Raw genomic sequence first — 16,368 nt, 5'->3', positions numbered from 1 at the left:
CGAAATGTTTGTTTGTTGAACATGAGTTTGCTCTACATTTTGGGCTCTTTATTTTTTGATTTAATGCAAGTTGAATTATTTGATTTCTGTGTGTTTGCGGGCCAAAAATAACACATTGTGTCGTAAGCCCGGGCAGTACAAAAACGTCTCGCGGGCCGGACTTTGGACATCCCTGCTTAAGTGACTATGAAAACAACGCTATGCATATGACAAAGAGCAATGCAATATAAAGCAGATTTTTTGCTATATTATATTGTTTGGAATTGAGTTACTGCAGTTAACGATCAACCATCACGCTGATAAAGTAGCTACCGTACTATACTGTAATTTTCTTACTGATGATTTGAACCCTTATGTAATCTTTTTTAGCTAAGCACAATCGCATTTGTTCCAATATAAACTCAATTTTTTCTTTTCTTTCCATGCTTCCATAAGTTTCCACTTGTAACTCCTGTAAGATTGTTGCAGCTTCTCCAATCTCTCCTTGATCTTCTTTTATTTTTGCCAAGATCATGGTTAACCTTGCTCGTTCGATTTCAACATATATTTTACCTTCAGTCACAGTTCTCAAAGTGTCAATTAGCTTTAATTTAGTTTCTAAATCTGGTGTTTTTTCAACATATGTGTAGCATTCCTGTATCATTTTAGCAATGGCTTGTTTGAGTTGACTACGTTTCTTCACAAAAACGACGATGTTGTCATTTAGTAACTCCCACTTTTTTTGTTCAAAACAGAGTCGAACTGATGCAACCATCACTTTCCCATTTGATATCATATCACACGCAATTCTTGTTTGCTTTTCCAGCCCATGAAGTTTTTCAAGGGCTTCTTCAAGATTTCCATCTTTAGCAATGATTTCACATTCTGGTATTACTTTATCTACAGTATCGCTGTAATCGACTTCCATTTTTTCTAACTTTCCTTCGTTTGCCATTTTGAATGAAGAAATTTATCGCAACTTGGGAAGAATGATTGAAATTGTACCAACAAAACCAAAAATTTCAAGTTTCAACTATGAAATCTAAATCTAAAAATGTACAAAAAAAGATGTCATGATATTTGAGTTTCCAACCGAGATTTTTATAAGTATTTAACGATATTTTAAGGTAGATTCAACAATGATGTGTCATTTTCCTTGTTTAAAATATTTTCATATTGATTGGAGACCAACATTAAAAAAAACACATCATAACAATCTAATTACTTTTTAACAGGTTCTATATAAATGTATCTTTTTTCGTACGTCTACGAGCTGACCAAATTTGATTATCACATCCACTTCAAGCATGGCGATTAGTAAGATTAAGTTTTGATATTTTGTATGGTAAAAATTCATTTTGTATTGTAAGAGAATAAAGTATGCAATTTAAATCTTCACGAATACAGCCTAAAACCACTTTAACGGCTTGAACAACCAACGAAGTTCTGCTTATAAAGCGAGTGTTTTATCCTTGAGCAAGTTTTTGTTATAAGTAGGCCACAAATTGATTGATTGATTGATTGGTTTATTTTGTTGTGCAATATCATAACAGCAAAATCATTAATCAGATCACAAAGGTAGACTATTTGTTTGAAGTACCGCACCGTAGCCTACCGAACAGTTACCGGTTGGCTATGTCATTTATGCGTAAACCCGAATGTATCAGCAACTTCATCATCATCATCATAATCCATCGTCGGTTTGTTCCCCACTTAGTGGGGGTGGCCGATGCTTTTGCTGCATTTAAATAATATTTTGGAGCATAGTATATAATATTTTGAGCATAGTTAAATAATATTTTGGAGCATACTTGCCTATAATAATTTATTATATGAAGTTGTGAAGCTAATACAGAAAACAGTTTTCCGGGAGCACTAGACTTAGAGTTTCAACTAGGGACTAGTTTCAACGAAGCAAATTTATGATAAGACAGACAAACTAGGCTACAAAAGCCAAATCAGTCCAGTTTCAGTTTGTTTTTATTGTGACCAACACAACGAAACACAATCTATATGTACCAAAGATAGCAGAAGTCTAGAAAAAGGTAGAAGCGATAAAACGCGGACGTTATAACACGCATGATACTAAATCAGGACACTCAGTTTAAAATACGGCACGGTATGCTAGCAACACCTCAATAGAATTTTTACAAGTTTAGAAAAATAAGTTGGTGAATTTTTTTTATAACAATTTATATGAGTAAAAGAAATACTAAAAAAAAAAACAAGATAAAAAGGCAGTTGCTATTAATCGACCTTGGTGGATCATCATAAGTGCTGATGGCCTTGAGGGGAACACTTGATGTGTGAGCTCATCATCAAGTGATCACCACAGCAAAACAATACACGTTAACGTACCAAAGGTCAAAAAAAAGTTAGAAGCGACAAAACCCGAACGTTGAAACGTGCTTGTGAACGAAATAAGTTATTAATTGGTAGACCGTATGATTGTTTCGTTGTCTCCATGTCGGTATGGGACTGGCACTTGGGACTAGGACTATGGGACTGGGACTTGTGTGACTTTTGCAGTGAAGTATCTAACTTGCACATTTCGATTTTGTAGGCCTATTGTTCCTGTTTCTGGCAAATAATTGATTGATTGAATAGCCTATTTACGCAATTTTGAAAATTGAAATGCAACTCAGGATTGTCAGATAGTTTTGAAATTCCCTGCACAATTGCTACTAAAACTAGATCAAAAGCAACTCAAAATGTGAAAATTTGCTCAAACTAAAGTTACCGTACCGTACCAAATCAAACGAATCAACCACACCAGACAAACTTTTCTTCATACCTCTATACTGAAACAGATCAATAGATTGTTTATTTGTTGAGTGATTTATGTGTTCAGGCCTACTTCGGAATTTTGCATTTTTCACTGTTAACACCCTGCGTGCCCTGATGTCGCCGGTTAAATTAATGAAATCAAGATATAGGTTTTGAATCTTTATCCTCAGACTGACAGAGCCTTGATTAGTTATTCCTGGTAGTTTCGCATAGGCCTACTATTGTAGACTGTAGACTGTAGAGGCTCTTGACACAAGGCCGGTTACCGAGATTGGCAGAGTTAAGTTTTCCGATTGTTGAAGTGTTGCTGCCGGGGAATTATTCCATTCACTAGGTGCCGCTGAATGGAGAGTAGTCCTGAAATGCGTTGCTCAAGCGCACACCCCCAGAGTCGAACTTGTGCCGCGCGATTTTGAGCCTGGCGCGTAACCACTGAACTAGCGATCGAAAAACTTTTGTAAAAGTGGAAAAAAGTCCCATATATTTTGTCGATTTTCTAGGAGCAAAGTGACCAAGTTTCCAGATTTGGCTAGGCCTACTAGTCTCAATGCTAATTGATTCTATAAGATATTCTATGCATTGGCTAGGTGGAAACATCGGAAAAAATCCTATGTTGCATAGATGAAAACATTTTTTTTTACTAGTTTCAACGAGAATAATATTTTCGATGCCCTACAAAAACAAAAACATTTTTTTCTAATGGTGTTGATACCAGAGTTATTTTGAGAACATGGTTGGTTGGTTGGTTTTGAATCTTTAACCACGGACTGCCAAAGCCTTGATAGGTTATTCCTGGTAGTTTCGCATACTTGTGGATGGTCTTGACGCAGGGCCGGTTACCGAGATTGGCAGAGTGAAGTTTTCCCATTGTTCAAATGTTGTTGCCGGAGAGCACTCCTGAAATGCGTTGCTTAAGCGTACACCTTGAGAGTCGAACCAGCGCCGAGTGATCTTGAGCCGTGCGAGTAACCACTGAACTAACGAGGCGGATGTAACATATCATCTCTAATTTTACCGTATAGTTTTAAAATAATTCAGTATCGTAGGCTATTAGTCTACCTTTCGAAGTTGAATGATAGCCTAAAAAGCAGAACTTTTCAAGAAAATCAGTCAGATGTTCAATTGTCAGCAATCATGATGAGGAAGAAACGTGGCACGTAAATTGATTGAACAATCACATAGCCTACTTTGTCAATCTAAATAAAAAATTAAAAGCCCAAATTATAGATAGGTTACTAAACTCATGTTCCGCAAATGTTTCAAAACCTAAACTGTTTTTATCTTCAATGCGAGTAAATGAAAACAATCTTCGTCTAGTTAACGCGCCCGGCTCAAGATCACGCGGCGCTGTTCGACTTTCAGGGTGTAGGCTACGACTGTACGCTTGAACAACGCATTTAAGGACTGCTCTCCATTCAGCGGCACCTAGTGAATGGAATAATTCCCCGGCAACATCATTTTAACAATCGGAAAACTTCACTCTGCCAATCTCGGTAACCGGCCCTGCGTCAAGAGCCTCTACAAGTATGCAAAACTACCAGAATAACCTATCAAGGCTTTGCCAGTCCAAGAAAAAAGATTCAAAACCAAACCAATGGTTCGAGATCACAAGCTGAGCAGACAAACTGTGAAAACCATAATTATGAGAACCCAATAGGCCTACTGTTCATGTTTCTGAGGATATCTTCTCACAAAGCAGTTTCGTCTCTATGTTTTTACTGCAGAATGAACGATAGGCTATATGGAAACGAAACACAACCCCACTGTGTTTTTTCATTTCCGACATCCGTCCAAACGGTTTGTTCCTACCGAGACAGTCACAAGCGCATTTTAACTATCTACGGATTTTCCGTCAAACCGTAGCCTACACCAATAGGAAGCCAACGTTATTCCCTTCTTTCCTGTTAACAAACTACGCTAAAGACGACATCAACAAATTATGCTGACTTCTGGACTCCGCTATTGGGGACCACTGGTTCGAAATCTGGAAGCACGCTAAAACATTTTTTACACGGGCGACGTAAGCTGTTCAGTAACAACAAAGCAATAGCGTAACTTCATCATTTGTCCTCCCCATAGCGTAGTGCAAGGATGCTCAAACTTTTTCCTAGGCGGGCCAGATTTGATAATGCGGAAGTGCCCGCGAGCCAACAGCTACTGACAATCTTGTCTTGCGTAAAGACAAATATTAAATATCCGATAGGCCTACATACATAGCAGTATTGTATCATTTAATGTCGTTTTCATACAACAAAGCAATAAGCAGGTTTAAGCATTTTGTTTTATTTGAATTGAATAAGGACCTTCTGATGATCCTCCTTTAGGTGAAACAGGCTGTCAAGGGTTTAGATGATAATAACTATATTTGATTTAATTCGCTCTGCTTTGCTATTTTGCTTCGCATTGAGCACTTTTTGTAGTATTAATAGTTTTTATTGTTTAACTTGAATTTATATGATTTCCGTGTATCTGAGGGTCAAAAATAACATATTGTGGAGCAACAGGCGCGGGACATACAAAAATATATCGCGTGTTGGACTTTTGACACTCCTGGGTGGTCGCTTGAGTGTTCAACTTTGTGAGCGAATAAATGGGAAGATAAAATACGACGACTTTAGTGTAGAGCAGGGTTACTTAGCTAATCTTAACAAAGGTCCAATTTGACAAGTTGAACATTTTTAGCGTTCCGGTGAATAAGTTATTTCACACGCAAACCATGAAAGTTCAGCTATCTGTTCTAAACCACTTTTTTTGATAAAATGTAACTAGAATTCGATTTCTGAGAAAGTGTTTGGGAGTTGAAGCCCCCCAGCCACTAGGATAATCACAGTAAAAACTGCTTCTTCCCTGTAGAAATCTGTTTAAAGAAGCCCTGAAATGTGGCAATGAGGTTATTCATCCAAAAGCTCATGGTCCACCATCAACACCCGGAAGGTTCGATTTCGGACTGCGGTCCGGCAGTTGAGTAGCCCTGGTGTTGAGGATGGTGCGCTTAAACAAACCACTGCAAAGACATATCAACGATAAATAGTGGATAAGATAATTTACGGGCTACAACATTTCAACACATGGAAATTTCATTGTGCAAGTCTCGGTGACAACGTCTGCGTCGGTGGTTCAAAGCCTCAGTAGCCTATGCAAAACTTGCAAGATTATGCTTCTAAAGAGGCTTTTTTAGTCCATGAAAAAACATTTCCACAATCAATCAATTTACTTCGTTTACAAAATTTAAAACCGGACTCTGCGTTTGGATTGATTTGAGCCTGGGGTACCATAAAAACTTAAATTGCACATAAAAATATGGTAGGATTTGCTGATTTTAAGTGATGCGGAATGGCATCACCAATTTGAATCATTCGAAAATTTGCATTTTGACTATTTTCTAAGCTTCATTTATATTTTTTCGTCAGGTCAGGGCTTCCATTTTTAACCATAAAGGAATATCGCTCTAAGTCGTGTTGTACGCTTGAGCAATTTCAGGACTGCTCTCCATTCAGCGGCACCTAGTGGATGGAATAGCTTACAGGCAACAACACTTCAAAGAACTAACAAATATGGAATCTTCATTCAGCCAATCTTGGAAGACGGCCCTGCCTCAGTGGTTCAAAGCCTTTAAAGGGGTTTTGTTTTCAACCTAGGGGTCGCGAGCCGTTTGTTGGGGGTTACTAGACACCTGAAAATCCAGTGTATCGTTTTTAATCCTTTTTTTCCAGAAAAAATCAAAATCTGTCATTTTTCGTAATCGACCATTCTTCGACTTGAGGTTATTCTATTTGTTTAAGCTTTCAGACATTGCAAAGGCTTTAACAATTGAAAAGCATTCGACATTTTTAGGCGCAATCCCTAGATAATTTTCACTTAGTTCCTGTACGGTACTTTGTGCCAACTAAAGCTACGGTAACTAGTAATCACGCTATGGCAAAAAAGAAAGATTATTTAGAATTATATGATTATTTAGATATGTCAAATATGAATTTGTCAGTAGACCATACTTTCCAATGGCATTAAAAAAATTCAGCATGTAGGCTATTTCTTTTAAAAAGCTCTTTCCGCAACATTTCCAACATTAAAAAGCTTGTGAAGAAAACACAGCACCAACTGTCTCACTCACATTCCTCACATTGCTAAAAAGAGTCGTTGCCTTAGCGCAGGGGTGTCCAAACGTTTTCCCTGGACGCCAGATTTGATAATGCTCGCATGTCAACGTGCTCGTGCTCGCATGCCAACAGCCTCTGCCAATCTTGTTTGCGTAAAGAAAGATGCATAGGCTACATAGCAACATTTCATTATTTTATGCCACTTTCATACAACAAAACAATAAGCAGGTTTAGCTATATTGTTGTATAGCCTAACCTACATATCACGGGATATGATAAGTGAAGCTGTATAAGTTATCTGCTTTTCCATCAGAAATTAACACATCCAGAAATTTTGTAAAAGACAGAACTTTGTGCTAATGTGAATGATGAAACTGCCGTCTTGATTTCTGTACCAAGGTCGAGTCTGTTTCCTGGTTAGTGGAAGACAAAGCGTAAAATATCGAGTAGGTAGGAATCGATCAGCTTTGATCTCAAGCGATTCCTGTTCAAGTTTACGACCGAGAACATCTGCTAACACGTAAATGTTAAACCGCACAAGCTCCAGATTTTCTTTTCAAACTTTCGCATTTCTGGAAATTTGTTTTTATCCAGTGGGCAGCTGCTGCTGGTAAAAAGGCACAAGAGAAATATGTTGTTGTTGGTGTCGCAGAGAGCTTCAATTTGCTGTAGGCCTAGGTGAGCTGTATTGGCCTAATTCTTGTATTGGCCTAATTCTGGTATTGGCCTAATATTGGGTTCTCATAATTATGGTTTTCACAGTTTGTCTGCTCAGCTTGTGATCTCGAACCATTGGTTTGGTTTTGAATCTTTTTTCTTGGACTGGCAAAGCCTTGATAGGTTATTCTGGTAGTTTTGCATACTTGTAGAGGCTCTTGACGCAGGGCCGGTTACCGAGATTGGCAGAGTGAAGTTTTCCGATTGTTAAAATGATGTTGCCGGGGAATTATTCCATTCACTAGGTGCCGCTGAATGGAGAGCAGTCCTTAAATGCGTTGTTCAAGCGTACAGTCGTACACCCTGAAAGTCGAACAGCGCCGCGTGATCTTGAGCCGGGCGCGTTAACTAGACGAAGATTGTTTTCATTTACTCGCATTGAAGATAAAAACAGTTTAGGTTTTGAAACATTTGCGGAACATGAGTTTAGTAACCTATCTATAATTTGGGCTTTTAATTTTTTATTTAGATTGACAAAGTAGGCTGTGTGATTGTTCAATCAATTTACGTGCCACGTTTCTTCCTCATCATGATTGCTGACAATTGAACATCTGACTGATTTTCTTGAAAAGTTCTGCTTTTTAGGCTATCATTCAACTTCGAAAGGTAGACTAATAGCCTACGATACTGAATTAATTTAAAACTATACTGTAAAATTAGAGATGATATGTTACATCTGCCTCGTTAGTTCAGTGGTTACTCGCCCGGCTCAAGATCACTCGGCGCTGGTTCGACTCTCAAGGTGTACGCTTAAGCAACGCATTTCAGGAGTGCTCTCCGGCAACAACACTTGAACAATGGGAAAACTTCACTCTGCCAATCTCGGTAACCGGCCCTGCGTCAAGACCATCCACAAGTATGCGAAACTACCAGGAATAACCTATCAAGGCTTTGGCAGTCCGTGGTTAAAGATTCAAAACCAACCAACCAACCATGTTCTCAAAATAACTCTGGTATCAACACCATTAGAAAAAAATGTTTTTGTTTTTGTAAGGCATCGAAAATATTATTCTCGTTGAAACTAGTAAAAAAAAATGTTTTCATCTATGCAACATAGGATTTTTTCCGATGTTTCCACCTAGCCAATGCATAGAATATCTTATAGAATCAGTTAGCATTGAGACTAGTAGGCCTAGCCAAATCTGGAAACTTGGTCACTTTGCTCCTAGAAAATCGACAAAATATATGCGACTTTTTTCCACTTTTACAAAAGTTTTTCGATCGCTAGTTCAGTGGTTACGCGCCAGGCTCAAAATCGCGCGGCACAAGTTCGACTCTCGGGGTGTGCGCTTGAGCAACGCATTTCAGGACTACTCTCCATTCAGCGGCACCTAGTGAATGGAATAATTCCCCGGCAGCAACACTTCAACAATCGGAAAACTTAACTCTGCCAATCTCGGTAACCGGCCTTGTGTCAAGAGCCTCTACAGCAGGGCTTCCCGATTGGGGGTGCTCGCACCCCCTGGGGGTGCGAGATTGGCTTCATCAATCCCATGGGGTGTGGGGTGATAAACAAATCGGGAAGCCCTGCTCTACAGTCTACAGTCTACAATAGTAGGCCTATGCGAAACTACCAGGAATAACCAATCAAGGATCTGTCAGTCTGAGGATAAAGATTCAAAACCTATATCTTGATTTCATTAATTTAACCGGCGACATCAGGGCACGCAGGGTGTCAACAGTGAAAAATGCAAAATTCCGAAGTAGGCCTGAACACATAAATCACTCAACAAATAAACAATCTATTGATCTGTTTCAGTATAGAGGTATGAAGAAAAATTTGTCTGGTGTGGTTGATTCGTTTGATTTGGTACGTTACGGTAACTTTAGTTTGAGCAAATTTTCACATTTTGAGTTGCTTTTGATCTAGTTTTAGTAGCAATAGACCTTTTGCATAACAAACCAACAGAGCGTGACGTTGGAGTCGTGAACGACCAGCCGCTGTTTACAATGCTGTGCGATAGGGTTAGTGGCGTAGTTTGCAGGCGAATAAATTGTTTAACGTTTGCTTGAGCTTTTGTTTTGTGGTCTTTACAAGCGTGTATCAGTGTTTCAGATTTTCAGTATAATTTTCAATAAAATAAAACTCTTTTAAGTTGTAAAATTAGGCTACAGAAGTGTTAACCTTCGACCAGTTCTTTACTGTATTGGAAGCGATCTTGCCCGGCAAAGATAGGAAGGATTTCCTATATTATACAGCTTCAAAAGCTAAGCATGCAAATCAAAATGTTGATGCAGAACTTGATGACGATGCTACTTTCGAAATACCTCAAAATGATACAGGAGCACTGCATCTAGGCTACATAGACTAGCGGTGGAAGATGAATTTTTCTTGGTGTTGATGAAGCTTCGCCTGGGTTTGTTTTATACAGACTTAGGCACAGGGTTTGGTATTAGTTCTGCATTCGTACTGTAAACCGTATTTTTCATTCATAAATGCATCTCATGTATTTACGGTTGATTAGTTTGAATATATTCCCTCATCGTAATGTTATCATAGCAGCCATGGAGCCAGACTTCAAAAAGGACTACTCAACCACCATGATCATCATAGACTGCACTGAAGTACGTCTCGAAACACCATCCTCATTGCACCGTCAGTCGCAAACGTACTCGAACTATAAAAGTATGAACACTGCAAAGGCATTAGATTAGTGGGAGTTGATCCAAGAAATGGGGGTATTATGTTTGTATCTCAGTTGTACACTGGTAATGTGAGTGACAAAGAAATATGTCAGAGGAGTGGATTTTTCACCTTTTGAAGCAGAAAATAGCTGCTAATGAACTGCACTTCAATGATTATGGCCGAAAAAGGGTTTCTTATAGAAAAAGATTTAGCCATGGTATTGGTCTACATTTGAATATCTCACCGTTCCTAGGTAAGCCTCAAATGAGTGAAGACAAAGTGTTGAATACACGAAGTATTGCACGTCATCGCATTCATGTAGAGAGTGGGCCATAAAAAAAATCGTCAATTTCACATCTTCGACAGGAAAATACCAGTGACTATGCTTGGCATCACCAATGAAGTGGGGTTGGTTTGTTGCATATGTTATGCAGAATGAAAATAAAATGTTGCAAGACAAGGTACCACTAACGTGATCCATAATTCCCGGTCAAATCAAAATGCACACGCTCCACAATGCCGTCCTAAATTGCCTTTCCTAGTCTGTTAGCCAACACTATGATTAAAACGAACAAAAACTGAAGTGTATCGATAACCTACAACAATTCATAAACACAAAAAATTTACTTTCATCTGCCAGCGACCTCACGTTTGCTTGCAATAACAAGAAACGCCTTCATAAACCGTAGAAAACAAGCGATTCTTAACTCTCGGACTCCGCGTAACTCAAACGTCACGCTCTGGTGATTTTGAATGTGCAAAAGGTCTATTGTGCAGGGAATTTCAAAACTATCTGACAATCCTGAGTTGCATTTCAATTTTCAAAATTGCGTAAATAGGCTATTCAATCAATCAATTATTTGCCAGAAACAGGAACAATAGGCCTACAAAATCGAAATGTGCAAGTTAGATACTTCACTGCAAAAGTCACACAAGTCCCAGTCCCATAGTCCTAGTCCCAAGTGCCAGTCCCATACCGACATGGAGACAACGAAACAATCATACGGTCTACCAATTAATAACTTATTTCGTTCACAAGCACGTTTCAACGTTCGGGTTTTGTCGCTTCTAACTTTTTTTTTGACCTTTGGTACGTTAACGTGTATTGTTTTGCTGTGGTGGTCACTTGATGATGAGCTAACACATCAAGTGTTCCCCTCAAGGCCATCAGCACTTATGATGATCCACCAAGGTCGATTAATAGCAACTGCCTTTTTATCTTGTTTTTTTTTTAGTATTTCTTTTACTCATATAAATTGTTATAAAAAAAATTCACCAACTTATTTTTCTAAACTTGTAAAAATTCTATTAAGGTGTTGCTAGCATACCGTGCCGTATTTTAAACTGAGTGTCCTGATTTAGTATCATGCGTGTTATAACGTCCGCGTTTTATCGCTTCTACCTTTTTCTAGACTTCTGCTATGTTTGGTACATATAGATTGTGTTTCGTTGTGTTGGTCACAAATAAAAACAAACTGAAACTGGACTGATTTGGCTTTTGTAGCCTAGTTTGTCTGTCTTATCATAAATTTGCTTCGTTGAAACTAGTCCCTAGTTGAAACTCGTCTAGTACTCCCGGAAAACTGTTTTCTGTATTAGCTTCACAACTTCATATAATAAATTATTATAGGCAAGTTGCTGAATGCTGATACATTCGGGTTTACGCATAAATGACATAGCCAACCGGTAACTGTTCGGTAGGCTACGGTGCGGTACTTCAAACAAATAGTCTACCTTTGTGATCTGATTAATGATTTTGCTGTTATGATATTGCACAACAAAATAAACCAATCAATCAATCAATTTGTGGCCTACTTATAACAAAAACTTGCTCAAGGATAAAACACTCGCTTTATAAGCAGAACTTCGTTGGTTGTTCAAGCCGTTAAAGTGGTTTTAGGCTGTATTCGTGAAGATTTAAATTGCATACTTTATTCTCTTACAATACAAAATAAATGTTTACCATACAAAATATCAAAACTTAATCTTACTAATCGCCATGCTTGAAGTGGATGTGATAATCAAATTTGGTCAGCTCGTAGACGTACGAAAAAAGATACATTTATATAGAAACTGTTAAAAAGTAATTAGATTGTTATGATGTGTTTTTTTTTAATGTTGGTCTCCAATCAATATGAAAATATTTTAAACAAGGAAAATGACACATCATTGTTGAATCTCCCTTAAAATATCGTTAAATACTTATAAAAATCTCGGTTGGAAACTCAAATATCATGACATCTTTTTTTGTACATTTTTAGATTTAGATTTCATAGTTGAAACTTGAAAGTTTTGATTTTGTTGGTACAATTTCAATCATTCTTCCCAAGTTGCGATAAATTTCTTCATTCAAAATGGCAAACGAAGGAAAGTTAGAAAAAATGGAAGTCGATTACAGCGATACTGTAGATAAAGTAATACCAGAATGTGAGATCATTGCTAAAGATGGAAATCTTGAAGAAGCCCTTGAAAAACTTCATGGGCTGGAAAAGCAAACAAGAATTGCGTGTGACATGATATCAAATGGGAAAGTGATGGTTGCATCAGTTCGACTCTGTTTTGAACAAAAAAAGTGGGAGTTACTAAATGACAACATCGTCGTTTTTGTGAAGAAACGTAGTCAACTCAAACAAGCCATTGCTAAAATGATACAGGAATGCTACACATATGTTGAAAAAACACCAGATTTAGAAACTAAATTAAAGCTAATTGACACTTTGAGAACTGTGACTGAAGGTAAAATATATGTTGAAATCGAACGAGCAAGGTTAACCATGATCTTGGCAAAAATAAAAGAAGATCAAGGAGAGATTGGAGAAGCTGCAACAATCTTACAGGAGTTACAAGTGGAAACTTATGGAAGCATGGAAAGAAAAGAAAAAATTGAGTTTATATTGGAACAAATGCGATTGTGCTTAGCTAAAAAAGATTACATAAGGGTTCAAATCATCAGTAAGAAAATTAGCACACGATTTTTCGACAACACAGATGAAGGTATTCAACAGCTGAAATTACGTTTCTATCAAATGATGATTGAGCTTGATTTAGCAGAATGCTCTTACTTGACTACATGCAAACATTTCAAAGCTGTCTATGATACTCCATTGATCAATAATGACAAAATGAAATGGCAACAAGCACTAAAAAGTGTTGTTTTGTATGTTATTTTGGCTCCTCATGATAATGAACAATCAGATATGTTGGCAATTATTCAACAAGAAAAACGACTTGAAGAAATTCCCAAATACAAAGAATTGTTAGAATGCTTTGTTTGTGAAGAGCTGATACAACTTCAAAAGTTCTTATCTATTTATGAACACGAGTTACGAGAAGGACAAGCAGGCAGTCCCTGTACTGATGTGTTTGTTCATAGTGAAGATGGAGAAAAGAGATGGAAAGATTTTGCTAACAGGGTTGTTGAGCACAATATCAGAGTAATGGCAAAATACTACACTAGAATCACTTCAAAAAGAATGGCTGCGCTGCTTAATCTTTCTGTTGAAGAAGCTGAAGAATATTTAGCTAAACTTGTTGTCAATAAAACTGTTTATGCTAAAATTGATCGTCTGAGTGGCATAATCACCTTTACAAGGCCAAGAGACCCAAGTGATGTCTTGAATGAATGGTCATACTCTATGAACAAACTGATGGGTCTGGTCAACAAAGCAACTCATTTGATTGCAAAGGAAGAAATGATTCATGCATTAAAGTCATAAAAAACAGACAAACTATATGACAGTTACAACTTTGTATTGAGTAGTAAATATAACTAATGGTTATATTCAAAACTTTTAGCTATATTTTGTTTCATGACTATTTTTAAGCAGTTGGCTTGATATGCATTGATTCTACATAATTCGTAATCTGCATTATCAGTGCATACTGCATATAGAAAGTTAATGTTGTATGCTGAAATTTTTCTCTATTGCTTATTTTTTAGTATTTTTGGCCATTTTCATATGTTCTCCCAAGACCTGATTGAGTTAACTGAACCAACTGTTAAAGCAAAGCGCTTACTTGAATAAGAATGAAACAATAGTCTGCGAGTGAATTTTACCCGTAATGTTTTTGGCACTGAATGCCATAAATTTAAACGTTGATTTGATTGCCTTTGTGGTACTACCATGTGAAATTGGTGGCAATGTTATTTTGCGCTCCAGAATGGTTTGAAGTATTTTCTACTCATGCTACAAATAACATCATAATATGAAATAATAACTGATTTCACACCAGTTGGGTGCAAAATATGAAATACAGTATTTATATCAGTCTGAAATTTAGTGTAAACAAGATTCAGAAAAGAGAGTATTGTTGCAATGTTGCATGGTCAAAGAGATTTATTGGAAAAGTGTAAGAATTTGTGTATTGGCAATGGTTTGACATGAAAAAAATATATTAGGTTTATAGCTAAAGTAAATCACTATACCTTTTTTTTCAATTCAATTTATTTTTCTTTGTCAGAACGCAAAAAGAAATGATATTGTAAAAAAGAAATACAGTAACAAAACCAACAAAAGGAAAAGGTGGCAAAACCTTAATGGTTTAAGACGTGCATAAAAAGATCTAATATTGCGGTATTTGCATCGATAAGTATAGTTAAGCACGGCCACCAAACCTGATACTGTAAAACAAGTAGCCTAGATGAATTAGTTAAGAATCAGTCGCCTCCTCGTTGCTGAAACAATATATTGCTGTAAGAAATATTTGATGTATGTGACATATATTTTGCAATAGCAGTGACCACAAACATTGAAATACAGCAGTCTTCGGACCAAAATTAGCTGTTGGATGTAATTTTTCATCGGCTCAACCGACTTCTTTACAAAATATCAGCAACGCTTACTATGTTTTTTTTGCTGTACGTACGTGCTGACGTTTGTTTCATTCGACACATGTGCAAATTTGTTATTAAACTTCCTTGAGTTTTCGTCAACGGTAAATATGCGATCAAGAAGTAAGTTTGTAAATTTGTAGTTGAAATTTTTGAGAGGAAGCAAAATTGGGTTCGCAGGGACAGTGTTGTTAAACGATGTTCTGTTGAAAGGGGCGAGAGCGTCAGCACGGAAGAACGTCGTCGAAGAATACGACAGTGTGTTTGGCAAGACTTTTTATAGCATGCGTGATGGTGGACATGAAAGTTGGCTTTCCGTTCACGTCACAGTCTAAATGTCTCATCACAGGGCATAAGGCTGGCCATGGCTTTAATTAATATCGCGACGTCCAACGATACTAATGCGATATTGATCTGCAGTTTACAACAGCACTAGTTTTATTGCTTTGTTTCAAGCGTCAGGTTGTTTGGCGAAAGCAATCAACTTTTTAACCATCCTTAGGTTTATTTCAGCTGGCACAAAAGAAGTGAGCCTGAAGCAAGTTATGAAACCTATGCACTCAGATTGAACAAAGAAAAGTTGAGTGGAACAAATTGAGGTTGCATAAAAACTCGTTACCTTACCAGATCAATTGTGTCCATTCATTATCAAGTTTAAGATGACTTTCTGGTATCTAATACATTGGATTAAAGCGCATTATCTTCTTAGAGGAACGTTGATATGTTGACTAAGGGAACGTTCAAATATTACGTAACGCCTTCGAGGGGGGGGGTTATGCAAAGCGTTACGTTAGCGTCACATCGGGGGGGAGGGGGTTCATGCAAAACGTTACGTAACGCTTTCGAGTACGGAATGGTAGTTTTTTGTGCTGAATTTGTAGTGAAAAAGCGTTACATGGGGGAGGGGGGGATTGAAAAAAGCGTTACGTTGGCGTTACATGGGGGAGGGGGGGGTCAAAACTTCGGAAAAAAAGCGTTACGTAATATTTGAACGTTCCCTAACCTGAGTTGGCAGACAAATTGATTGAATCTGCAAAACTGTTTTTCTAGAGCGATTTAACATTTGTTGATGTTTTATAAAACTTCTACGAATTTCTTTTATAGCAAGGACACGCATGACCAAATAAACAATTATAAAACCTAGTCAACGAACAGACCTCTTCGTCGTGTGAGCCTCTGGTGCCGAGGGTCTACCCTTTAACTACCCCAGATCGACGATGTTCCCTGACTAAACTGGAAGGCCATTAGAGAGCAACCAGTTATTTGTTTCATCATCCAAGATACGCAAACCTTCCACTCCATTAGGTGGCTTAAAGGTAGTGCAATCGTTG

At 37.6% G+C, this 16,368-nt stretch overlaps 1 protein-coding gene and 1 pseudogene across 1 annotated transcript; one reads left to right on the top strand and one right to left on the bottom strand.

Annotated features, from left to right (window-relative positions):
* Positions 1-316: 316 nt before the first annotated feature.
* Positions 317-934, bottom strand: LOC145788357 (26S proteasome non-ATPase regulatory subunit 12 pseudogene; annotated as a pseudogene).
* Positions 935-12,487: 11,553 nt separating this feature from the next.
* Positions 12,488-15,139, top strand: LOC145764846 (26S proteasome non-ATPase regulatory subunit 12-like). The gene has a single exon (XM_082576531.1). It carries the CDS (start codon positions 12,561-12,563, stop codon positions 13,920-13,922), a length of 1,362 nt encoding a protein of 453 aa, XP_082432657.1. The 5' UTR covers positions 12,488-12,560; the 3' UTR covers positions 13,923-15,139.
* Positions 15,140-16,368: the final 1,229 nt, after the last annotated feature.

Source organism: Aplidium turbinatum, chromosome 2 (assembly GCF_918807975.1).
Source record: "Aplidium turbinatum chromosome 2, kaAplTurb1.1, whole genome shotgun sequence".
Taxonomy (NCBI): Eukaryota; Metazoa; Chordata; class Ascidiacea; order Aplousobranchia; family Polyclinidae; genus Aplidium; species Aplidium turbinatum.
This window is presented reverse-complemented; position numbering and strand designations above follow the sequence as displayed.